This window comes from Neodiprion lecontei, chromosome 3, assembly GCF_021901455.1.
Source record: "Neodiprion lecontei isolate iyNeoLeco1 chromosome 3, iyNeoLeco1.1, whole genome shotgun sequence".
Taxonomy (NCBI): domain Eukaryota; kingdom Metazoa; phylum Arthropoda; class Insecta; order Hymenoptera; family Diprionidae; genus Neodiprion; species Neodiprion lecontei.
The window spans coordinates 12,095,737-12,122,690 of NC_060262.1; the positions used below are offsets into that span (position 1 = coordinate 12,095,737).

General features: G+C 37.2%; 1 protein-coding gene across 1 annotated transcript in view; it reads right to left on the reverse strand.

The window, feature by feature from the left end:
* The window catches only part of LOC107226905 (sodium-dependent dopamine transporter), a 429,903-nt gene that overhangs the window by 295,209 nt on the left and 107,740 nt on the right, over positions 1-26,954 (reverse strand). Inside the window, exon 4 of the mRNA XM_046733912.1 lies at positions 1,738-1,872. Coding sequence (XP_046589868.1) covers positions 1,738-1,872 — 135 coding nt within the window. The remainder of the gene's footprint in view (positions 1-1,737; positions 1,873-26,954) is intronic.

Genomic DNA, 26,954 nt, shown 5'->3' on the forward strand with positions numbered 1-26,954 from the left:
TTATTTTGACTCAAGAAGACATTGATGAATTTTCACTAATTTTCACCACACAGATTTTTATGTGTGACGTGATTTGTGGATACTGCCGTATGTTAAAATGTAAAAAAAGAAAAATTAATCGAGATGATTGTAATGAATGTGAAGACGAATTATCGGAAGAATATGTCGAAGAAGACTTGGAAAGATGTGCCTGAATTTTGGCACAGCTATCTTTATCACAGTCAAGTAGGAACGATCTATCCTATGTTGCAAATAGTGATCATGATGATGTAGAATACGTTGCAGTTTTGATCCAAAGAACCGTATCGACACATGCATATTGCTACCTTTGTAATGTTACCAGTAATAATAACTCGTCAGTTGTCCCGATGAATGTGCGGATGCAAGCTTTTATAAAGCAAGGAATTTATATTCCAAAGGAAACCGATGCTGTGCAAATCGTATAGTTAATAACCTTTTTTTACAGAAGATCTCCACCTTTTAAAAGTATTTTTAAATTCGCCTTACATTGAATCATTTGAGTTTGAAAAATTAATGGAATCCTTGGCTATAGAGTATGATTCTACGTTGTTTAATAAAATGGACGAACATCGTATTTCAGAGGGGACCATCAGACTTGCTAATAATGGATTTTGATGGGACTCAGGTATGTTTCAGAGGTATTTTCCCTAAGTACCAGGTGAATGGGAATTCATTCGCTAAGTTTTGGTTTTCGAGAAAATTGACGGTAAAATTTCACTCGCGTTATAGTATATCTATACCAGTAATTATGGTTATCCATTGAACAAGTGAGCGTGACGCAGTAAGCAAGATTCACGACCGGCACGCTGGTAGCAGGTGATCGAGTCCTGTCGGCGCGCGACTTTTTTTATTTTTTTTTTCGATCTGTTATCTTTTTTTCTAGTTTACACAGCCTATTTTACTGAATATTAATAACAACCATTGCATTAGAAAGTTGCGGAGAAAAAAACTGCTATACGATGTACGGTTCTTGAACAGTTATAAAACTAGCTCTTTCTTTTTGTTAGAATCGAGGATTCGGCTCCTTGTCGAAGTCCCAAGTATACATATATTCATATCATTGGGATTCATAAGATGTACATGTCATGATACTGTGTTATGCTTCACGTGCTTTTATGATAAATACCACCCAAACGATGGTTCTTCTGATGTACACTGCGATAGCGAATAATTAAAACATCTGCATGTATATACATTGTGACGTGGTATTTCGTACCCCGTCACATGGTTTAATTATCGCACTTCCCTACGTACGGAATATCGCTAAAAATAACGAAAGCATGTCTGAGACATACCTTTTTTTGCCTTAATAGGTACTTCTAGAATATTGAAATGTCTTGCGACTCTGGACATTATTGCTACGTATTTAATCCCATCAAATATAAAAAATAAGTAATACATCCAGCTAAAATCACATATTACATAGATAAGTTTCCAAATATAACTTCTCATCCTCAATTTTTCCGCATTCATTGAAGTAAAAATATTAAGGTGTCGAAGTTTCAACAGATTTCATTCATTCGTTCATCGGATGAACAAAATAAAAAATGACATGAGTATACGATTAGTCCATATAGGTAAAACTGTGACACAGCTTCGATGCATGCTTCTTCTACCAATCACTTATGTTAATATTGATTAGTAATCGAAACGCTCTTTTAAATCATTATACATGCTCAAACATATAAAAATTTCAATCAAATACTAATACTCTACCTTTAAGAAGTGGTACTAAGCGTCCCCAACAAGTAATCGCTCCTTTGCGATTGAACTGTCCCAAAGCGAGTTCCATGTAGAATAGAGGGATGCCTCCAACCACAAGCATGATGCAGTATGGAACTAAAAATGCTCCTGTAAATTTAATGAACAGTATTCAGACTTGGGGACCATTCGAGTATTAGCTAACGCTAAAACAGGGGTAGGCCATTCAAAAAAACGTTACCAAACGTTATCCTACAGTAGTGGGTCTAGGCCTCAATCCCCCTAGATTTATTCTCCGCAGACTGAAATTCTTAAACAATATCCACGCGAATGAATTCTTTCCGGAAAAAATCACCCCACTCGGAAATTTCTCCAGACATGATTTTCTGTACTGCCAAATTTCCATGGACATTCACTTTAATATATTCATTTATTTTAAATTTCATAAGTTTATTCATGCACTAGTTGTATTTATTGATTCAAATTAATTTATTTGAATTATTGCAATTTATTTCATTTATCTTCCTAGTGATTTTAGCCAAGGAAAATCGTCGGTGGAGATTTTACGAAGGAGAGAATTTCTTCAGAGAGATTTTAGCCGAGGGAAAATTTTATCCAGGAGGATTGTGCTCGCAAAATTTAGCCTGGAAAAATATAGTCCACCGAGATATAGGCCGAATATCACAGTAGTCGAGATTCCAGCAGGCGTTAGTAACATGGGAAATTCAAAGTGCGTACTCAAAGCTAACACGTCGACCACTTCAGAATAATAGAGAATTTTCTTCGAAAGGTGTTAATAATGCATGAATTGCTCAATAATAATATCTTAGCAAATAGTTCGACTTCTCAATAAGACCGCAAAAGCCGCCATGAGGAAGAGTTTTTGCGGGAACTTTCTCGAGTACCTCCACCATACAGGTATTTCTCGCTCACTACCTGGGAGAAAACGTCCATGTCTGACCATATATACTTGAATATGATCATACATGATTTATCTGATTCAATGATTCATATATGACCATATATGTAGAAAAATAATTTTTTTTTGTCGATGCACAATTCATATAAGATCATATATGAGTCATTCCAAGTCAAGCCGGACGGATTTGGCCAAAAATATACCTCAATGTTTCTGATTCTCTCCTAATTTTTTCTTAGGATTCTCTGAGTAGAATGAAAACGTCAAATAATTTTTTTGAATATGTATTGTTCAAAAGTTGAAATGGATTGAATTTTAAAAAATAATACTTTGAAGAAATAATGCTCTCTTTTAAACATCGATATCTCCGGTTCTCTCTGTCGTACAGATTCCAGCAAACACTCATTTCAAAGCCCTTGAATCGTACTTTCATTTTGTTTATTTCAAATTTAGGGAACAATGATTTTCCACTTATTATAAATGTAAAGAAAATATATTTCTTTGAAAGGCGCATGCGCCATGTCGGTAAACCCGGGGTCGCTATAGACGGTAGGGATAAGAGAGAAGAGCCATGTGTCAAAGAGGCTCAAAATAAAAGACGGAATAGTGAAACGTTAAGGAAAAATCGGCAAATTAAACGAAGAACATAAATGTCGTTTCTTTGTTTTCAGGTGAGAGTTTGTTAATGAAATAATAAGATGCACAGATCCCTGAAGGAAAAAAAACGATAAAATAAAAATCCTTGTTTTCAGAGCAACGCCACGTCTTGTTAATTTGCAAACCTAACCTCCAAAATAAATCACATTATATAAATAATTATATTATTTACTTGTAAAATAGTGAAAAAAATACTAGCATGTTCCTTGATTCATTCTCTAAAAAACCTGTGAGTTTCAAAGTGGAGCTACGGCGGAAACTATATTTAAAAAGCGATTGTTTCATGGGCATGACCACAGGCAGGGGCACGGTAGACCTTGCTCGCGCGTGGTTATACGTACTTGAAATTCAAGTCAGGTAACAAACTGTGTGTTAGTTTTCCCTTTCATACAATTGGATTTCAAATCCGAAATTTCGAATATATTTCCAGAAATTTTTATCACAGTTTATACTGAATTTCTCATAAGGTTGTATGCACCAGTAATCCACTAGTTTCCAGGGTATTCCGAGTGATAGAATAGCAATACCCATTGTATGAACACCCGTTTGCGCGGATCCTCAGGAATACATTTTGGACTAGAACTGAGTCCTTACCAGGCTCTTGAATATCTCCTTTTATTTATCCTTTCAGGTATTCATGACCTCCCTTGACTCGCGAAACGCCCTATATTATTTGACTATTTCAGTATTGTCTTGACACTTGCCAGAGTCACGTCAATTTTCTGATCACGTAGCTTCAAACGACTCAAAAGTATTTTATATTTTTGGAAGTGCTTTGAAATTAAATCATTACTAATTATTATGTCACTAAAACAGATAAGTTATACCCGCTGCTTAAATCCGTTCAATTTAGCAAAGCACTCAAGAAAATCAGTGAAAATTTTGAGACGTCTACTTCCGACGATGCTACACAAGTTGAAAATGAAAAATATAACAAAGTCCGCAAATACGAAAATTTGTGACTGCTGTCGGTTGAAACTTGTAAAACTGCCTGCAATCAGTGAAATTAGTGATTATTTTACACCAACGAGTGAGGAGCCTCAACCTGGTACCAATGCAGTAATTCAATCATCAAGCGACGAAAAGAATTCTATGCCACAGCAAAGATCTGTGGATATTTTGAAACTAAATGAGAGTTCAATTGAACTGTGAACATCAAGTATCAGTGAAAGAAAATTACAGCAGAAAAAATATCCTCAAGACAAATTAAAAAAATTGCACAAAATATTAGATTCAAAGGTATTTCATGTTGAAGGTGACATTAAAACGGATTCGAAAAAAAACCATAAACAGTGAAATAATTCAAAACTTAAAGGTAGAGTTTGACTCTACAAACGACCAGAAGAAGAAAATTCAAATTTTAACAACATTTCAAACTTTGTCATTTCTTAATGGTTATAAAAACTTCGACGTTTCGAACCAGATGATTGCCGTAGCCAAAAAACCGCAGAAAAACACGGAATTTTATCCACCCCCAACGTAAAGACTGGTAAAAGGTCGAGCCAAGATACACTGACCTGTGTTGTGGATTTTTATACATCTGATCTGGTTAGTCGTGTGGTGGCGGGTAAAAAAATTGATATTGCCGTTGAAGAATATGATCAAAAAATTCATAAACAGAAACGACTGATGCTTTCCAATTTAAAATAGACATACCGCACCTTCAAGGAAAAGTACCCTGACTTAAAGATGGGTTTTTCAAAGTTTTATGACCTAAGGCGTACTCCTTGGAGCTAGTGGGACTCGCTTAGTTTGTGTATGCGCGATCCATGAAAATGTGAAACTATCGTTAGATGGTGCAAAAATGACACAACTGTTAGCAAATACACCGCAGTCATTGAATAATTACGAAGATTATTTGAAACAAATAATGTGCAACCTACCAGCAGCCGAATGTCATCTGAAGCGGTGAGTAAGGTGTCCAGGCACCGAAAACGTAGTGAAGCAGTTGGAAGAACTATTCGAGGAGGAATTGATTGATACCGAGACGTGCAGACAATTGGCATCAGTGGATAGAACAAAGCTTGAAACTATGCAAACACCTGTGGAAGATTTCTTGATAAAATTCCAATCACAAGGGAATCGCTGATGACACATGTATTTATGGCTCATTAGGAATTCGCTTATTTTTCAGAAAAAGAAAACAAACAATTAGAACCAAGAGAGTGTTTAGTGGTCCGCGATGTTGCAGAAAACGAGCGTTTGTTATACAGGACGCGATGCAAGGTGTAGACTGGAACAACGACAAAGTGACGGTACGCCCAGGGTCGCTTCCGTCACCTACTACAAGGAAGACGGTTCAATTCAGCTAAAGAATTATACAGCAATTTCAGAGTGCATCAAACACGGTAACGTCGCCGTCCATGTTTTCCAACAAAAATTTGTGAAGTTTCTAAAGCGTGAAATGCGTAAAATTGATAAAGTCATTCCCTTCTCTGATGAGCCAACGCACAGTATGAAAACGAAAAAAAAAATTTAACACATGTCTTCACGAAGAAGACTTTAGTGTGTTAGCGCAAAATGGAATTTCATAGCTACTCCACATGGAGAAGGGCCTTGTGATGATATTGGGGATGCTCTCAGTAGTAATACGAGGCGGGTTCTGAATACAAATCTCTACATTTACGGCACAGCTCCCAGACGCAAACCCTTTTCTAAAACGTTCGAGGGGTGGGAGTTAGCCCCACTCTGGCTGATTATCGATAATCGGAAAAAAATCCTCCAAATTACCACGGTTTTCACCTTTGTCGGATGAATGACTTTCTATGTTACTATACTAACCCCCCAAAATATGCTGTACTTTTAACCTCATCAGATAAATATAAGATAAATTACGCTCTCCGTAACCATGCTCATCAAGCAAGATCGAGAAACTGTATTACCGAGCGCCACCCTGAACCCTCAATAGTTCAACTTCGAACCCGTGCACGTGTCAAGTTCATTGTCAGCTTAAAGAAGGTTCCTTCGGTTGGGAGGCTTGCAACGATCCTGAACGAATTCTCGGAATTTAGTCTGACAAACAATTCGTTCGACAAGTTTGGACTTCAGGTTGATAGGCCTATATGTTCGACGGGTTTCCGCGCTACATTGAAGTCTGAAAAGTTCTGCATTCGTGAGAAAAGATCTGTATCGGCTTTGAACGAATTCAGGCTGACAAATAATTTTCGGAATCGTTCGACAAGTTTTTCGATTTGACGTGGAGAGGTCTGCGTCGATCTGCGAGCAACCGACGGGTTTTGGCACGACGTTGAATTCTGGAAAGTTCTTGAGTCTGCTTTGACCCTGAATGAATTCTCGCGATCGTCTGGCAGCAGTAAGTGTAACCTTGAGTTCTGAGACGATCCGCAGACGTTTTTCCATAGATTACGAAGTTTCTAGAAGTTATAAGTCTAAAGACTAAGCATTCATTATAAGTCTAAAGAATTATAATGAACGAATGCTGGTAGAAATACGGCTATAAAAGTAAAAAATTTCACGTCAGAACGCTATTCTCAGATCTTCGCTGACGGAGAGAACATCGAAACAAACGGAGCTACGAAAGTGAAATGATATATTCATAAAAAATATTGAAGACTTGAAAATAATTATGCATCAAAAATCTCAGCTCAACTAAGTGATGAAAAAGTTGGAACGTTTGAATTTGATTAGAGAATAAAAACAAAAAAAAAAAAGGAACGGATTTGACAAAACTGAACAAAATTGGCAAACTGGAGCAATTTCTACCCACGTCGAAGCTGTCAGACTTGCAGATCTTAAGAAATTATCGAGTCACAAGTATCAGGAGAGTGCAGACACGGTTCGGACAACGGCTGGCTATTCGATGTGGATGGTACGTGCATGCGTTATCCTCCTGGCACGGATGGCGAAACTGCTGTGCGACGATGACATCCTATTCCGGAACATGGTGCAGGCTTCTGAGAAGGATCGGCTGCTAATGAAATATCTAGGCGGCCTACACGATCAACCAGAATTTGCCGACACATCGACTCTCGAATAAGTTTCATAAAAAAAAATATAACAGTCATCTTTGTCCTGAGTATGTAAGAATCAATTTTAATTAAACTTTAAAAAATTATGGAAATGATGTAAGTGTTCAAAACATGTTTATTCTTATGAAAGAAATTTTCTTATTTTTATTTAACGTTATTATAAGAATCCTTTTGATTTGTTCAGGTTGTCCATGAGTCTATTAGAGTGATCTAAAACAAAACAAGCAAGTAAATGTGGTTTTAGTAATATAATAAACCTCAAATCACGTAAGTTTTATAGTTTTCTTACTGCAAAATGAATAAAATGAAAAACAGTGTTTTTTTTTTTTTTTTGTCAACATATTACTTCAGCTTACTGGTATATGCTGGATACTTTGTAGAACCACTATTTCTTATCCTGCTTCTTCTGTAGGTGAGCTAGTAGGTACACCCGCTTGATGGATAAAAATTTCCATTCCCTGAGTTCCATAAGCCGCGATAGCCATGTTGACGGAACTCCTTAAAAAGTCGAGGGGAAAATTAATTGCCCACTCTCACGGCACGTGAATTAACGGAGTTATGCTTACGTGCTCCATATTCTAGAAAAAAAACTTGAGAAAAAATTTCAACACATGTCTGAAGTGTTGATTGTTTATCACAGAATACCAGGAAAAAAAATATGATTGAAACACACATTTCTAAAGTCTTGATTGTCTATAACAAAACGTAGAAAAAAAAATGGTGATATTCTGGTACAACTTACCGGTATAGATAGTGGTGATATTTTTATTTTTTTTTTATAAACCAAAAAAAAGACGCACGCGTTAAATTATTTTTATTCACTGTAAAAATCCCAAGTTGTTGCACAATAAACGTAAAAACTGAGTGACTGCACTGATTTCGATCACACACCTTAGCTCGTCGCCGATTCGACTGTAAATGATTTCATCAGGTGTATGTGGCACCACTGTTCGTACAGCATCTTCATGTATTTAGGTTCACAATTAAACCTATACATATAATATCTCGAAGTGGTTGGTACTTGTTGGTTACGTTTGCATAATACCTCTGTCTCACTCCGTCCTACTGCACTAGTGCGTAGATCTCGAAATTTCAACGACATGAATCTGGCACCGTAGGAAAAGTAAAAACATCCCCATCTGCTATACTACTATACTTCCGTGTATCACTCTTGCAAACCTTCTTCGTCAAGTTCCAAGAACTGCCTTACTATCTCACACATAAACGCTACAGGTTCATTCGAGGAATATTTTGAAATTTTCTTTAAAGAATATTGCAAACAGTTATCGGCGAATTCTCGACAATGTGTGTGAGTCATGACTTTGTCCCGTTGAAGAGACCGTACCAACGTAGAACAGTTACTATGAAACAAGCGTGTGACCGAAAGAAAAAGAAACAAATGTCGAATCCGAAAAGTGTTTGAAATTAATAAAAAGATATTAACTGAGAAATCATCACCAGCAGAAATTCAAACCTGGATTCGATTTGGTACCCAAAATACCAAGCTTTTGAATAAAATTTTACGAAACAACGCCTTAACGATTGAGTAGAAGACACAAGTTTTGACTACAATTGGAATCTTGAAATCACTGACAGCTATGTTTCTACAGTTTCAAAGAGTGAATGGCGGATTACAAAACCAACGGAGAAGTGATCAAGTACGGTGAGAAGATTTGGAGACAGCTGTTAAGAGCCGAATTATCAATTTACGTTATAAGGATTTCAGCAGGTTTTTGGAAGATGCAAAACACCTGGTCGTAATAAGACCGAAGAAGATGCTGCGAAAAGCGGGAAGTTTGAAAACAAATGCGTCTTTTCCTGTGAATTCAGTATAACGAAAAACTCTAAAATTATAGAAGAACCGAAATTTTTCAATACTAAAAATCAAGTCATCCTCCACTGTGTCAGACTTATTTTTCCATACATTGCACGATGGGCGGAAACCTAATTTCACTATTGTGTCAATGACTTTATTGGAATATATTGCAATGAGCGTAGTGATACCAAATAGCGAAGATAAGCCTCTTTTTTTTCACGTTCCCTTCCCGGACATAGTCAATTCCGCTGGAGGATTACTTCGCTTAGCGTTTCCTTCGTTCTCTTCCTCGGCTGCTTTTTTTGTTATGATGTCATAGACCCCTTGACTCGCGTTATAAATATTTTACAAATCTGCGTAATACGTACTTTGACGAAGTCCTTGACAAATATCCATTATGCCACAAAATAGAATAATTCCTTTCATATCAATGCCTAAGAGTCTCATGGCAAAAACTATTCGACGGTTTATTTCAAAAGCCCTATCAATCAGAGGACATGACTTTATATAATTTACACCACAATTGCACTTTACCGCTATCTTGAAGCCCCATCTACGAGGACTTGCTTCACTAAAAGTTATACAGGGTGTCAATAAAGTAACGGGACGGCTGAATATTTCCGCAGGTTAGATAATTTCCCAAAATGTTAAGGTCGTTCTGGAAGTAACTTTTTCCAAGGAATTCAATGGTGGCCTTCATTTTTACCTTGGCGATGTCCTTCAAGGTTATTTCAAGGTCTTGCAAGAAATCTTGCAAATTATAAGAAAGTATTAAAAAAAAATCTAATTTTTGAAGTTTCTAGACGGTATTGACCCCCCTTAACCGATTTTTTTCTATCAGATGTCCCTGACATTACATTTTTTTCACTGTTAAGGTGCAGGCTCAGACATGCTCTCTATCAATTTTTTGATTCATTGATGGAAGGTAGTACAGAGCGTAGAGCACCTCCATCACCCCCAAATTCTCACGATCCATCCATATATAAGGTCAACACATCCATTATAGACTCATCAGTCTTATACAATACGTAAAAAAGTTAGAAGTTCTGAATCTATCAACGACATTAACGTTGAAGTCATGGCTGCTGAAGCATACTCCAAACTCTTCAAGTAGATGGAGATCACGCACAATTTGCTGAACGACCTGCCTTCAGAACAGGAGAATCACAATGTCTTCAATCAATGGATCAGCATTGGAATGAGAAATATCCAATTTCTACGTGATATTTCCCTGCGCCCTGAAATGAGCGTGGGTGCAGCAGCAGCAGCAGCATGCTGTGATGACAGGCGGCAATATCGGTAGTCCTGCGGTTACAGTGTGCTTTTGCTGATCGGATTCGTACCGGCATTGTCACAAAACTGCATCATAAAAATTTGGAGACCTTTCTAGACGATGCGCAGCAGGTGATCGTCCAGAGATTGAGGTTGGTGCAGCGCGATGATGGGAATGTAAAGGTTAACATCTTACTGGTGTGCAAATTTGAAAACGTGAAGCATGATGAGATCACCACGGAAGTTAAAAGCTTCAATACATCCAACGCGGTGATTCTTCCCTCGAGCGATATAGACGGTTGGCTTACGCGCATACGGAACGATCTGCTTGTGAAGTTCGACAATTTTGAACAACGTGATTCTGGTTGAAGCATGTTCATGATCCTCAACATCGTTGTAAACATTAGCGGTTATCAGCCTCTTGCTGCAAGACTTTCAACATTCGTCACGCTACCCAAGAACCTTCAGCGCAAGAAGGCTGTGGTCAACGTGAAAAACGAAGATGCCTTCTTTGGCCTGCCGCTGCTACTATCCACTCTGTGAAAATCAACGCTAGCCAGATGGGAAGTTATCGTGGGTATATTTCCGAATTTGACTGCACATGTATCAAATTCCCAGCTATTCTGCATGACGTCGAAAACTTTGATAAATTGAATAATTTGCAAGTCAATGTGTACGGAATAGAATCTGAAACTTTTTCACGTCATGCAAGTCAGAAAAAAGCGTCATCGTGCCAATTTGTTTGAGCAAAAATTTGCGTAGTGCAAACGTTGACACGATTCATCTTCTAATGCTTGAAAGTAACGATTGTCTTGAACATGATATAACCCTTTAGTTCAAACCAAGATTCCACTTTGCTTGTACTAAAGATCTTCCACAATAAGTGGGCAAACAATTGTCTAATCATAATGGCAACAGTTTTTATGCGACATATGTTTGTGTCACTCCGCCATAAAACCCACATACGACCACTATCAGCAAAACTGTATTCTGATGAATAAAGTGCAAATGGAATTTCCAGACTCTAAGGATTTAGCATTTCAAATGCACACCTTGTACCGCAAAATGCGCGAATTCCAAAAGCATGTCCCGCACAGTGTAGCATACTATGTACTGTAACGCTAAATTCTGTTACCCTCTGATGAGGACTTACCGTTGACACTTTGGCGCGATTCTCCACTTATTCTGAACACTAAACTATAACAAAATCAAATACGTTGGGCGCGAGATCCGGTAGCGTCGAATTTTCAAACAATAATACGAATCAAGAAAAACAATACGAAATCATACGGAAAATAACGAGAGAACCCGTTGTATGGCTGGCTAGGCTCAGGTACTCACACGAACTGGTAGAGTGGCGGTATTCAAGGCAGCTAACGATAATTAAAGAATTAATGAAAATAAAGAAATAAAAAATAAACTCAAATCAGAAAAAATGATCAGGTCAATCAGTCATATATTGTCGAGTAGGTTACAGGTTAAGATAAGCAGATTAAATGGCATCGGTACCGGTAGTTAATAAAACAGGCAATAGTTGTTCACAGAAATTTTGGTAGAATAGAATTAAACGGTAGCTTTGAAACGAGAGACGATAGTTAACAGCGAAAAATGAGCGTAGGTCAGAAGAATCGATATAATGCAAGAATTTACCTAAAACTGCACGTCACTGGGCGACGTGATCTTACCCAAGTTGCAAATGACGCTACGCGAAGTATTATTCTGTTAATTGAAAATGAGAGTGAGAACTTTAGTGCAATCGGTAAAAAACAAAATAACGATAACTTGGGAGATAATAACGGAAGAATAAGACAAATTTACCATGGATTCTAACCAGTATGAAAGATTGACATTCATTATTAATTTACAAAAATCGATAGCGTAGACGATAGACTAGAGTTAACGGTCAAGCACGAGAGAAATTTTCGGGAGAGTTATTCGTAAACGATAGAATCAATAACTTACAATATTTCGGGATCCGAAGAATTATGCGAAGAAATCTTAAAACATAACTTACGAGAGAATACAAAATGATGAGAGAGTGAGAAATTCGGAGAGTTCGCAGAATAAAGAAATACACTAAATACACCTCAGTATAATAAAATCAAAAATACTACGCAGAACTTAAATTAACAAGGAAATACGATACTGCGGTAACATACAGAGAAAAGAATACAAAGCAAAAATAATATAGGATTGCCAATAGCAATAGAAAAAGGTGCGGTAATATTTGCAGGCTAATTCTACGCTCGGTTATACTCCAAGGAACTCGATATACGATACAATAGGCAGGATATAAATAAAATATAATAAGCAATACCGAGAACAAAATATAATAAGTACTACTATCATAGAAAATTAAGAAACGGAACATAAAGCCAATAGGGCTCAAAATACGATAGAAACTACAGAAGCAGACTAATAGAAATCCATAAATAATATAATCAAAGAAAACTCATGAATACGAAAGAATTGATTAATCGGAAGTTACGAGGTCGCTCAGACACGAAATTTATTAATTACTGAAGTCATGCAGTCACACGGCGGCTTACCGCAACTCTAAGCCGTGGACCTTGATTCTCACAAAATCGGCATCACACGATGCAACCAATAAAAGATAAATACAATAAGAAAGAAAATAAAAATTATGAGCAAGTTGGTAACGATACAATACAAAGGCAGAAGCCTTACCGTAATGGTAACCTCAGGCACACAACACTGAGTTTATTTTAAATGAAACTTAAAGAAATAGCGAGAGAAAACGAGAAGGACGGAAGGTAATTTACGGAAAAAGGATGAAGCTAACGGTAGTGCAACGATAGAGGGTGGTAAATAGATGGTAGATCAAGTAATGATAGAACAAAAAGGCAAGGGTTCGGTAGCTCAAAACGAAAGAATAAGAAATGTCGTAGCTGTCGCCTAGCGGGTCAAGCGTAGAATAGACGGAGGTCGGAGTTCGGCTCGCCGATCTCGCCGCTGTCGTGAGGTGATTCTTCTTCCCTTTGATTGGTTGTTTGACCCCCAACATAATTAGGCCATCCCCCTGTAGCGAATATCGGTTACGGCATGGTCATGCGTTGTCGAAGATTACCACTACATGTTGCGTAATGTGCTGCTCGTGATTTCGTCGTTGACAGCAACTCGTACGATTTATTAGCTGCTTCAGTTTACGGTCCAGTTTACCTATTGTTAGGGAGTCTTTTGACAGAGGCATATGCAGGGTGCCTCTCGATTAAAGTTACCGAGTGGAAAGTGACAGCCTCATTGTCCGCTTCCACCGGCTTCGTCGTATAGGCAGTGGCCGGCTGCCCACGATATATCGACGAGATCATGCAGTCACACGACGGCGGAATTCAACTGTAAGCCGTGGACCACGACTCACATGATTGTAGTCCATTCTGATAGGAAGGCTGCGCCGATCCTCAGAACGAGGGCTTTATCAAATTGGACGTAGTGGTTTGGGGTCGGTCCGGCACCAGGCCGGTAAGTCGGAAGATGGCAGGCTACGGTCTGCCCTGTATGCTATCCTTACGACATCCGAAAAAGTGGGCGGCTGGTTTCTCCTTGAGAAGTGGTGCCCTCGGCTGTCGGAAGGACTTTACATCCCTGTTCACCGGCAGTCGAGGTGATACGAGAGGTTCGGATGGGTGCTACTCCGGGTGTTTAGAAGTGCACCAAGGTAGCTAGTGTGGTCTTATTGGACTGTCAGTGGGCGAAGTTATCGAGAGCTGGAAACGGTAGTTTTCGGTAGCTGTTGATCCCTCGGTGGTCGGGATCGTCGTGGTCCAAGTACCTTGTTAGCGTGCGCCGGAGCGCGAAATACAGAATTCACAAAGAACGAATCAGTTAAAAGTAGTGATTGCCTATTTTGTATCGAGTTCGGTTGGAGTACCCCGCTAGGGACGCGTTTTCTAGAGATTTCCTCCAGTTGTGTGCCCTTGTGGCGGGCGGCTCTAAAACGCTACGTTACAGTACATTGTATGTACGATGAAACTTTATCGGAGTTTCACAGTAAACGCAACGCTGATTGTATAGATTGGTTGATGCAGTAGGTTAAAGATTTATCAGTTCAAGTGGAGTCGCGCATCAAAAATATAATGCCGATGGAGTCTCTTACCCAAGTGCAACGCGATCGCCCCATGCGCGCAAAAAATTACTATATCTACGAAAAGCTGTTGACCCCTAAGGAGAAAAAGTGTCACGATCACTGTCACTTCATGGGTAAATATCGCGGTCCTGCTGGTAATCAGTGTAATTTAAATTTCTGAGAGGCGCATATAATTCAAATAACTCTGTACAATTTTTCTGGTTACGATTCGCACTTTTTAATAAAATCCTTCGCTTCAATTTTTCCAGGTGAAATTACATTGCTACCCATAAATAAGAAAAAATATATATCCTTCACGAAGCGAGTCGATGGAACGATGATGTGCTTGAGATTTACCGATTTGTTCCAATGTATGGCCAGCAGTATCGATAAACTTTCGTCATATTTGGACGATGCGGATAAACACGTAGTGCGTAAATTTTAAACTAATCCCGTACAGTTCAGTTTAATAACCCGCAAGGACGTTTTTCCCTAGAAATACGTCGATTGTTGGAGGAAACTCGATGACACATAAATACCGGCAAATATGCATTTCTACTTGCACCTCTGCGATTCAAATATTACAGACGCCGATTATGAGCATGTTAAAAATGTTTGGAGCGAATTTCATTTAGAATTATTGAGGAAGTATTCTGATTTATCATCCGGGCTGGTTGCTCTGAAACATATGATCTGGATCCGTTACAGTATCGGACGCCGTCGAGGCTTGCTTTTGACGCGATGCTTAAACACACACACGAGATCGAATTAACAACTATCAGACAATCCTGAAATAGTCTCATTTATTGAAAGAAGCAATTAAGGCGGTGTGGCGCAATGCTCTTATCAACACGCTCGAGCCAATAACAGATTTATGGGGGAAGATTTTGATCCGAGTAACGAGGAATCTTACGTATCTTACGTATTTCAATGTAAACAATCTATACGGTGCGGCTATAAGCGCACATTTACCGATCGATTCGTTCGAGTGGGAACATAATCGCATCAAAATTAACAACTCTTCCGGTCGTCATATCCTGGAGGTGAATTTGGACTAGCCGGTAGAGCTTCATGAGGATCGTGAAGATTTACCCCTTTGTCCAGAATATTTTACACCTTCAGGTGGGAAAAGCATTAAACTCACCACGATCCTTTATCCCAGAACAAAATATATATTGCACTATAGAAATTTGAAGCGATGTTTAAGTTTAGGTTTAAAATTAACGACAGTGCATAGTTTTGAAGTTCGCGCCATCTCCATAGCTCGAGCCTGGCGTCACTCTCAACATGGGCATGCGCAAGCAGTCCAGAAATTAATTTAAGAAAAACTTATAAACTCATGAATAACGCTGTGTTTGGTAAGATTATGGAGAATGTGCGAAATCACAAAGATGTTGAATTAATCACGAAACGGGAAGGTGAAGGTGGTGCGAGAACGCTTATTACTTATTTTCGTCAGAGAATTCAGATGATGAAGATGATATTTTATTACTGCGGAATATCGCCAATAGAAGAAGCAAAGTTCCGCGCGTCCAAAATTACATCGCTGACGTTGTTGACCACTATAACGATAAACAAGTACGTACTTCAGCCAAACTTTCACAACTGCACAATATTAGACACAGATATGGTCATTGTAGAAATGAATCGTGTCAAAGTTTACTTCGGTAAACCTATATACATTGGCGCCGTAATCCTAGATATCTTCAGAATTCTTCTGTAGGATTTTCATTATATTATTGTCAAACCTAACTTTTCGAACAAACAGGCCAAATTGATATACACCGATACGGACAGTCTTATTTCCTCATTCAATATACCTAATATCTATGCTATTGTGGAACGTGATGTTGATACAATGTTTGACACTTCTGACTACCCTTTCAACAATGTGTACGGTATTCCACTCCAAAACAATCAATGTCTAGGTCTGATCAAGGACGAGAACAACAGAAAAATTATGACCGAGTTCATCAGTTTACGAGCGCAGCTGTAAACATTTACCACCATGGGGGAAAACACGTCAATGGCATCGAAGTGAGCAAACGAGCCAAGGATGTTAAAAGTTCGACGTTGAACACCATCACGTTTGAGGATCATAAGCGCTGTCTATTGGCCTACAAAAAGTTAGCCCAACCATAATGTCTATTACATAGCAAAAAACACCAAGTTAGCACCATCGTATAGAAAAAATTGGCACTAAGTTGGCAAGATGACAAGTGGCAATTGATACCTGGACCTAATCGTAGGATGGTCTGTATACATCGAACCGTTGTAAATATTCACGTGTTACGTCCGGCGTATCGCCACACGTATCCCTCATCTTGTCACTCTTCCACGATCCGTACAGTAACCTTATCGTCTCATTCCTGTCCTGTTATTTCCATTCTGGCTTACACCATTCGCTTTTTGCCGGTTCTGCTAATTCTATTCCCCACCAATCTGAGTTTGCGCACCTTCGTCTGCTCCTGCTCTTTACCTCAGTAGCAGTCTTATTCCAACATCCGTATAATCAACTTTAACTCTAACTTCCAGTTAAACCTTAGTTCCAGTTTAAATAATTATTTCACCTATTCTTAATCGAAATCACCTAGTTACGCAATTACACATTACTCAGTTCTAATAAAGCCTTTATAAAACTCAAAAAGTACACCTTCTCCATCTCATTATAAGTCTTTCCATCATTTCCGGATTGAGAACAGCGACGAGAGAGAACCCGAATTAGCCAAATAACATCTTGGGTGGGTATAGAGGCGATTCGATAACCGCTCATCGATTCAAGCCTCCTCAAACCCATAAGACACGTTTGAAATGAAAAAGATTTAAAAAACGAAAAAAGCTTTCAGAAATTGAAAAAAGTTTTTCAGAAAATAAAATCTAAGTTAATCGTATGGAAAAATTGTGTTTTATTATCATTATTAATATTATCATTTTTATAATAATTAACATGTCACATGTGTAAACAAGGGGGAATAAATCGACAGTTGCGTAGAATAACCGGCTATCTCGAGTCAGGCGTGAAAAACCGGCTATCTCGAGTTCGATTTCAAAAACTGGCTATTTCGAGATTCGCTTGGAAAACCGGCTATCGAATCAAATCGAATTTCCAGTTTCGCTAACGAACATGGTTCGGAGAATATTTTTCACAGATTGATAAAACCATCCATAATTCTATGTATGTCTAATTTGCAGAGCTTCCTGAGAAAAAAAATCCAGAAAAGGAAGTCCATGGCTTACTCAGGTCTTTGAGCTTTGAGCAAAGTCTTTCGAAAATTTCTGATACACTGCAAAAGACAGGAAAGAAGAACTATACCGAAGGTATTCAAAAATAATTCAGTCACCCACTGCTTCTAAAATAATGGCTGTTAATTTCAGATACTTTGTTGATATTGTCCGCCTTGAAAGGACTTAGCACCGACCTTAATGAAAATATCAATGCCATCAATAACTTGTGTGCAACAATTAATAACGGTAAAGCTACTGTTAACACCAGCTTCAAACCAAAGGCATTCTCAGGGACTGATTTTGAATTGCCTTTCAAAACGCTTGAAGATTTCAAAAATTTTGACAATAAACTGAAGGATCCCGAGTATCGACAGCACTGTGTGAATTTTATTGAAAATTCTCATTGATAAAAAGATATACTGTAATATATTTTAAGCCTCTTGCGCAGTAGTTGTTATATAATAGTAAATTTTCTTTATAATTAAAAAAAAAAAATTAAAATTATTACTGCTTTACAATACGCGTTTATTTTTCCAGGCTGCTTCGTTACTATTCTACATCGATCGTGAAAATTACGTCACAAAGAGTCTAACAACAATATTAAGAAAATTTATTGGTCGAAACGTCTGCATGAATTTTACAGCTGTTAAACAGATGGGGACGAAAGAGGTTTTTAAAGATACCAAATTTTCTAATGTGATGTTTGGTATGTTCACAAAATATATCTTTAGGAGCCACTTTCTAGCACAATTCACACTTCAAAACATAGATATCTAAAAAATTTGATCGTATTCTCTTCATACGTTATTACGGATCATTATACGGACAATCAAGGAAAGCAGATTTCGGAAAAATATTTTTTTTATTGCTTGGGTCAAGCAATTGCGAATTCTAAAGACTGGGATGGAGCTCGAATAGAAAGAGCGAAAAAAGAAAAAGCTAAGAGGGAGGAAAAGATCCAAGAAGGAATGGCCCATGAGTGATATAGACATACATGTTCATGAGAAATGATGAACATGGGGCAAGGCTGATTTAATATAATAGTTATTATAATAGTTGATATTTTTCTAATCCTTTATATTTAGTCATATTAGTTTTCGATCTCAGTTAGTCGTATAATAATTTTTGGGGGGATTTGGTTCTCATTCGGGTTATTTTTGAATGTCTTCACGCTCATCGCCAAAAAGTAATCATGTTGTATGGAAAAAAATCAGGTTAAATCCAAAACATGTTCAGATGACTAAGACATCCCACCAAGCAGTAAAATTTGTATATGGAAGAATGCATGCATTTGAATTTTTTTTTAACTAATTGTTTATTACTTTGAAACTATATATCATCGAAAAATTTCTTGTCGCTATTTTTCAAGAAGTTTAATCCTCTCTCAAAAAGATCTTGTGTAGAATTTTGTAAATCAAATATTTATCACGGAGAAAATGATCGCTGATAACGTAATAAATATTAGATTTACGAAAGGTTTACTATAAAATAGCCGGATGAAATTTTTTTTTCTAATATATAGTTTCAAAGTAATAAGCCGTTTTCTGGAAAAATTTCAAATTAATAAATTTTTTCATACAAAAATTCGACTGCTTGGTGGGGTGTGTTAAACTTATCGCAAATTTTTTCTGATTTAGCTTGATTTTTTTATACATAACATGGTTACTTTTTGGGGGTGAGTGTCACATGATCCAAATAAGAACCAGCCTCATACTTACGAACCTTATAATTTCTTTTGATTTTTAGTTTATGAAAGATTTTAAAAATAATATATTTTCATATTAAAAAAAAAGTGATACTTGTTAATTTTCTATATATATTGTAATAATATTGATATTGTTAAGTAATAAATAACTCCAGTTTCTGAAAATGGAATATTTTAATTGTGTGTATGCATATTCAAAACACCCAGATTTGCAGAATATAGGCAGTTCGGGCACGGTCTTGGCAGAAATTGTGGCGCGAGTAGGGTACGATGGTTGCTAGCCTAATTGGTCCCCGATCGGGCACAGTACCTAAAACAGGAACATTCCGCCAGGACCCTAACGGGCTGCCACAGTTCAGCCAGATTTGGGCCTGATTTGTAATCTGGCGAACTATCGAGAACCCGACCTGTACTATGGTTGAATTTCTACACGGGTCATTAGCGATTGTAGCACTCGGAGCTCAATCTGCGTAAACTCAGTGCAACTCATCGTCCAAAACTCATGTTTCATCCTCGCGGCGTGCCGACCGCGTGTGAAGGCTTAAGGCCGTCGGGTAACTCAAACTGTAACCGCACACAAATTAATACAATTCTGTGCGGTATCACTCATCAACTGCGAAATAAATCAGTGAATTTGGTAGCACTCATAGACGGTAGCTGTGTTCAGCTAATAAGAACATTGTTTATTGGTATTTCATGCGCATATCGACGAACTCATTCCCTTCACCGTTTCCACTATCCTTAAAATTATACAGTCCACGAAATCAAACATCACAAAAATCAAACATGGTCCAAAAACCGCCAAGCGGTTTGCATAGCAAATGTGGTCATTACCCAAAAAATTCTTTCTTCGATCAAAAATGGATGGAGTCTATCGTTTAATGCAAAAAATTCGCTAAGCAAAAACTCTTAACACAAATAAAAATCCTTTTTCAAAAAAGATTCTTTTCAAAAGAGAATTGCCCTTGCACTGTGCTCCGGTGACCGGAGTTTTTCTTCAATTTTGTTTGGTAAACTCCTGTTTCCTTTCCACAATTTTTTTGTTTTCCCGATATCCAAGTAACCATTCAAGCACCTCTGCGTCGCGTCGATTTGTTGCAAATAGTCGACAAGTGCGTGAGATCATATACGTTAACCCCTCTCCCCGTGTCTAGGTCTTGCCCTCTACACCCCCACCAGAGCCTGCAACACTTAATTTGCTCTCACACCTTGACTCCCGCCGACTTACTTGTATGCATTGTTTGGATTTTCTCTTCTTTTCTTTTCAAGTCAATAATGTAGCAAAGTTGAGTGGAAAATAAAATCCTATATGTAACACAGGAATAAAAGTAGATTATTCCCTTGTTTCGTGATGTACTATTTATCCCATCGAACCTAATCTCGATGCCTGATTGTAAATACATTCAGGGAGCGGTCATAAAAATATTGTAGTTACTAAAGTAGAGTGTGCAAAATTCGACATCCTCCTGATACTGTAGTTTTGATAGAGTGTTTAACCTCGTTGACGTTAGTTTAGAAAAATATGTTATATGTACGGAATATGACCATTCTCGTATGATATTGATGATAAACTGATCAGGCCAATGTATGTCACTGCCCGACCGTCGTTTGGCATGGTTATGAAATCCAACTCGGTGATATGATGAGAGTGCTGCTTGGAAGACAGTATCTAATACAGACGGGAGAGGTCATACAATCGTTTATAATGTTTCAATCAGCTTTCAGATACACATACATCTCCACCTGGCACACCAATTGGCAAGCATCTCATCTAGCTCTGTGATTTCTACAATTTCTATTCATTCATTTACTGTCACATAGGTTTGACATTTTTGTGCTGCTTGATGCAAGCTATGAAGTTAACAAATCATTATTTAACACTATTCCTAGTTTGATATATTCTCTCAGTCACAACTCTAAGTAGAGACATTCATAACACGTACAGTGCTCTGTTCCACGTAATCTGTTTTTCTGTCGAATAATGCCTAAAGGCCATAACGTAGTCATATAGAAATAATGAATCGATACCGAAATTTGTTAGTGACGCAAGGATCTCGTCTTAGTATAGTTTTTAGAAAACATCCTTATTCGAACCCAGGATATCTCAAACATTATAATATTTTTTCTGGATTTTGGATAACAAGAGCTTTAACTAAAACAGAATTAATGCGATGTGCGTATGGACTGTTAGTTCTCCGAAATATCAGCGATCAAACACGGGATCAAACACCAGCATCAAGGGGTCATTCTCTTGAAGAATTAATTAAATATTACTGGAAATCACTGAAATTCAAGCTGTACTGATACTGAAAATGGCTTGGGAATCATTGAGATGTTCAACTATTTTGAATTTTTAGGAATCACTTGGAGATCTGTGGAATTCGAGTTGTCTTTCACTATTGGAAATAACTTGTGAATCATTGATAATTTACGAGCGAATGCCTCCAGTGAGTTCAAATTTGTTTTCTTGTGCTTGGTATGTGTGAATAGAAAGTTTTCGTCTCTTGAGCACCCGATGTAAAAATGTGTGTAGTTGAATGTTTACATGTTGGAATCTTACGCTTCCGATGGGAAGCACACGCAAGACGGTCAAAGCCGTCAAATAAATGATATGCGGATGTGCAGTATCATTAGTTACGTAACTATGAGAGGAATGAGAGGTGATGAGAGGAATTAACGACAACAGAGTCAGGGCGGCTAGGTGGTCTAGTGGAGTAAGGCTCCGGTCAAGCATCTCTAGATACCAGGTTCGATTCCTGGCTCCGTCGTTAATTTTTCGAAATCACCAGTTTTTCAAATTCATATCTCCAACAATGAATTTTCTCGTAACTAATGATACTGCACGTCCGCATATCATTTATTTGGCGGCTTTGACCGTCTTACGTCTGCTTCCCAGCGAAAGCGTAAGATTCCAAGATTGATCTTTATCTTTGTTATGGTAAAGAGTTAATGCACTTTCAAATTCTTAATTACATATAGGCTACAAACAACTTATGCAAATACACCACTGCCGATTTAAGAATATGAACTGAAAACTGGCAGCACACAGAATTTAAATAGTCGCGAGAGCGGTGGGGACAAGCTATTTTGATTTTTTTACCTCTAATATTTTTCACGTGCCAGTTAACCAAAAAAACTGATTTATTTTTATCGTATGTCTCGCATGATATGTCACAACAGGCAGATAAAATTAGAACTTCTGCCGAAATAAAATGTATTTGTTTTGGTGCCTCTGCGTCGCAAGATAACTTTAATTTCTTCAATGGTATACAAGCAATTTCATGTTAACCCTACGATTTTTTTCAATGTTTTGGAAAAAAATAATAACCAATGTCCTAAATATTTACAGCATTGGGCATGTTGAATTCCAAAATTGTAAGCTCAGAATCGTTTTATAGTAACCCCACAAACTAATAAAATACCGGGGTCCGGAAAATTTCACGATCGTAAAAAAAACTGCCAGAAACTGTTCGCCAATTTCTGGGAGTGATTTTTGTTATAAATGCAACCGAAATTTATTGAAACGAACAAGCTCCTAAATTGTTGCATAGAAAGAACTTTGTAATGTTGAATAAGACGAATTGATAAGACGAATTCGGCTGCACGTGTGTGAGGGTAGTTCACCCCCTATCCAAGTGACGTTATTTCGAAAAACGCAAAAACAAGTTCGAAATTTATTGAAACGTAGAAGCTCCTAAATTTTTGCTTAGAAAGAGCTTTGCAATGTTAAATAAGACGAATTTAAGCAACATAGTGTGAATTCTAGAGTCGCATCGCGCCATAAATGCCGCATTTAGGGAAATTCCGAGTTTTTCTTAATTCTTGCGAAGACGTTACATCCTTGGCAGTCAAGATTTTGATTTCGATATTTTTTTATAGTAAGGGTTTTGTTGCAGGTACTTACTTGAATGTACATTACCATTTTGGTGGTTTCGAAGTTGTAAAGTAAATTTTTGTTCATAGTTTCCACTTTAATATACTTGGCGTCAGGTTTTTACACCACAGGTGCTTTTGAGGAATACTAACTTCCATAAAATTAAACACATGATCACAGTTTCTTCCGCATCCACAAAAATATCAAGGTTTCGTTCATGTTCATTGATTCTGGTTTGTGGTAATCTACCAATTTGACCAATGTGAAATTTGTCGCAATCCTTACACGGTAATTTATCAACTAAATTGGACCACTTTCCTTTGGTTCTCTGTCTTTCGGTAAAAAAAAAATCTTGACAAAATTGTTTGTGTTACGAAACACATATTTAATATTGAATCTACCTATGGCGTGATATATTGCTTGCGCAGCCCTTTAACAAAGAGAAATCTCATCATAGGTTTCACAATTGGAACAACATCAATATTTTTCAATTTTCAAAACTATGCTGTTAGATATAACGAGTATTTTGTTTAAAAGCTCCAGCGGCAAATTATAGAACTACCGCAATATATTTTATACTTCTCAGTCAAACCTCTAAATATTTTTAACTCTATGATCATTATCTTTTCTAAAAGATCGTTGGTTCGTTTCGTACTGTCTAAAACATAAGTACATTCTGTGTGAACAAAAGTCTTTGAATAAATACTGTTTATTTAACTATAATACAACGATAAATATTGCCATACTCCCAACATATGTCAAGTTCTTCAATTCTGTTTCTTAAAAATTTTAATCTAGAGTCAACGCATTAATTGATAAATTGTAATGGGTAGTCATTAGTTACCAAAACTTATTCAAACAAGGTGATATTTTTGTCATGAAACCTACTGTTTGCCAATAGGATTCCACTGTCCACTAAATTATAGATATTGGCAATCTTCTGTTTGGGTAGATGGTGGGACCCGCTGTTCATGTACCTACAAAACCAATTTGGTTTCTGGTACCAGCCAGTCATTATCGAGTCATCGTGCTTTATCACAGACACGTCGACAAAACTAATTTTTTTTATCAACCTCCACTTTAGAAGCGAATTGTAGTCTATTGTGAAAACTACACAGGCCCACAAAAACAAAACAGTGTCTGAACTCGGCATGAGAAACATGTTTTCTTATGTACTTTTCATCGCTGAATCCGAATCTGAAGTCAGAATGGGGGGTCTTCCGGGCCGATTTTCAGTAAATGGTTGTTGAAAGTAAGAAAATAGTGACACGCAGTCGTATAAGTTTTCGAAATTACAATCATTATAACTATACGTTTTTGGGGTCGCTGAATATTACATATAATGTAATAATGATAATACTGTAATGAATTAAAATTTTTTGAAAACAACAAAAGCAATGATATAGTGTCTTCAATACAATATCAATACATTTTTTTGTCAGATTGTTTGAATGTCTGTTTAATCTTAATTTTGGTCAGTTCGTTATTTTGAGTTACAAAATGTACATAAAAAAATTTAAGTCACGCCTGCTTTCTTCAATCAAATCAAATTAGGTAAGATTTAGCTTCCTGACCGGACGAGGATGATAAAAGGCGAAATACTGAACTGAATCGGAGGATCATCTTCCAAGCGAAAGCACGCGCTCAAGAGATTAGGAAGCAATTACATCTTCGAGAGTTTCATCTCTCCCCTAAGACCTTCCGTTCCTCACCTATACTATACATGTATACACATCTACTTTCTCTTCTCTCTTATCTCAGCGAACATCTCGACCAGCTGGAGTCCCGTTTTTGGCTCGGAATCTTCTGTAGGTGAATCAGAACTGAGGCAAATTCAGAACTTCAGAAGTTCAGAACGCGGCTCATAACTTATGACTAATTGATAAAGCCGTAAACAATATTTTTAAATCCTAGGAGTTGTATAGCCATTCGCAGATGTATTTGTTTTAAATATCCCTCTTGATTTCATATTTATTACTGTATTTCATTTCACAGTCTGCTTCAAAATGATACTAACAAATAATGAGACACTGATAATATCTGCCGATTGAATTGTGTCGTAATATATCTATGCATAATCAGCTGAAGAGACGGAGCAAAGCTAAGTAATGGAACACGAAACCTCAACTTCAATAACTGAACCAGACTGTTATTTAATCAATTTCATTCACAAGATATTTGCTTGCTCAGAGTTTCTGATATAAAAAGAGATTTAACACAAATTTTAGCGAGATACGCCCCATCGAATTTGATATCCAATTCTAAAGCCAGAATTAAAACAGAAGAATGAATGTCTCATAGAGACCTGATTCTTGTGTACTTGGACCTTGACTAATCAAACTATATGAAAAACTTAAGTTGTTGCTAATACTAAGTCCCAAAGGTAAGTCCGGTGGAACAAAGTTGATGGAAGTTGATCAATTATGTGAAAACATGATATTACGAATTCGAGACTGAAAGTTGGATCAATATCAGTGGAAAGGTTAATCAAGTGCGTAATAGATCAAAGCTTAAGGTACAAGAGTTCCTGATAGTTGTAAAAAAATGTAATTCCACGCATAGAGTGCAATTACATTTTGACGTGCGAAGCATGAAAATGGTTATTTGGGATTTGAACATGTAACGTTACTTTCTAGGTTCCACCTTTTACGTAAACAAACCTTAAACCTAATTTATGGACATTTGAATAAATACAAGAACAAAAACGCCACGTGATAAAGGTTATTAATATTATTAAAATAAAGCTTGCTGATTCTATTGATTCTAAATTAAGCAATTGACTCGAAATTAGTGATTTTATATCACAGCAAAGTTTAAACTCTGTATACTAAATATATGATAAAATACGAAAAATTTTAAACGTAATCAGGATGATAATTGAACGAACAGTGTTACGGTATACCTAAGATTTGTTCATTAATGTGACTTAGCTCGGTATAAGTCCAAAAATAATATGTGGCTCAACGGCTCTGTAGATAAGATAGTTTCTTGTAATTTTTGCGACGTGAATTAATAATTGGTCATCACGAAGTTATTAAGTGTGATGCCAGCGAGGATTTCCGCATTCGACGATTCATTGAAATTGCGAAAATCATGAGATATACGAGCCTAATTTTCAGTTATACTGTTTAACGGGTCTAATTTAGGTTTGTGTAATTTAAAACATGGTCAAATTGAAATGATTCTGAACTTGATACGAGGAATTTAGGCTGACTGCTCGCCTCGGCGCGGCGTCTTCCCGTAGAGAGAGCGTGACTACATTTATTCTACTGGAAAGGTAATATTGACGATTGCGACACATGGGGTCAACCGTTCACATTATATTTATGAAGCACTTTGAAACGTTTAGTACTTATTCAAAGTGCTTAAATTTAAATGATGTATTCTTTATTCTGCATAATATCGTTACAAACTCTAGGCAATTGAAATCGTATTTTACAATGCTCATTCTTTTTTCTCAATAGTTATTATCCACTAGCATTATCAATTTACGAGTATGACCAGTGAGGAGTGTAAATGGGTAAACGAAGTGGATTTTAAAATAGATAAAATTGGGATTTGAAGTTAGAAGTTCAGATGGTTGGACGTAGAAATAAAAGCTGACTAGACGAATGTTGGAATTGAAGTGTACGTGACGAAGAGTGGATTAAAGATCTGCTTGATGAAAGTTGGACTAAAAGTGTTTTGGGAC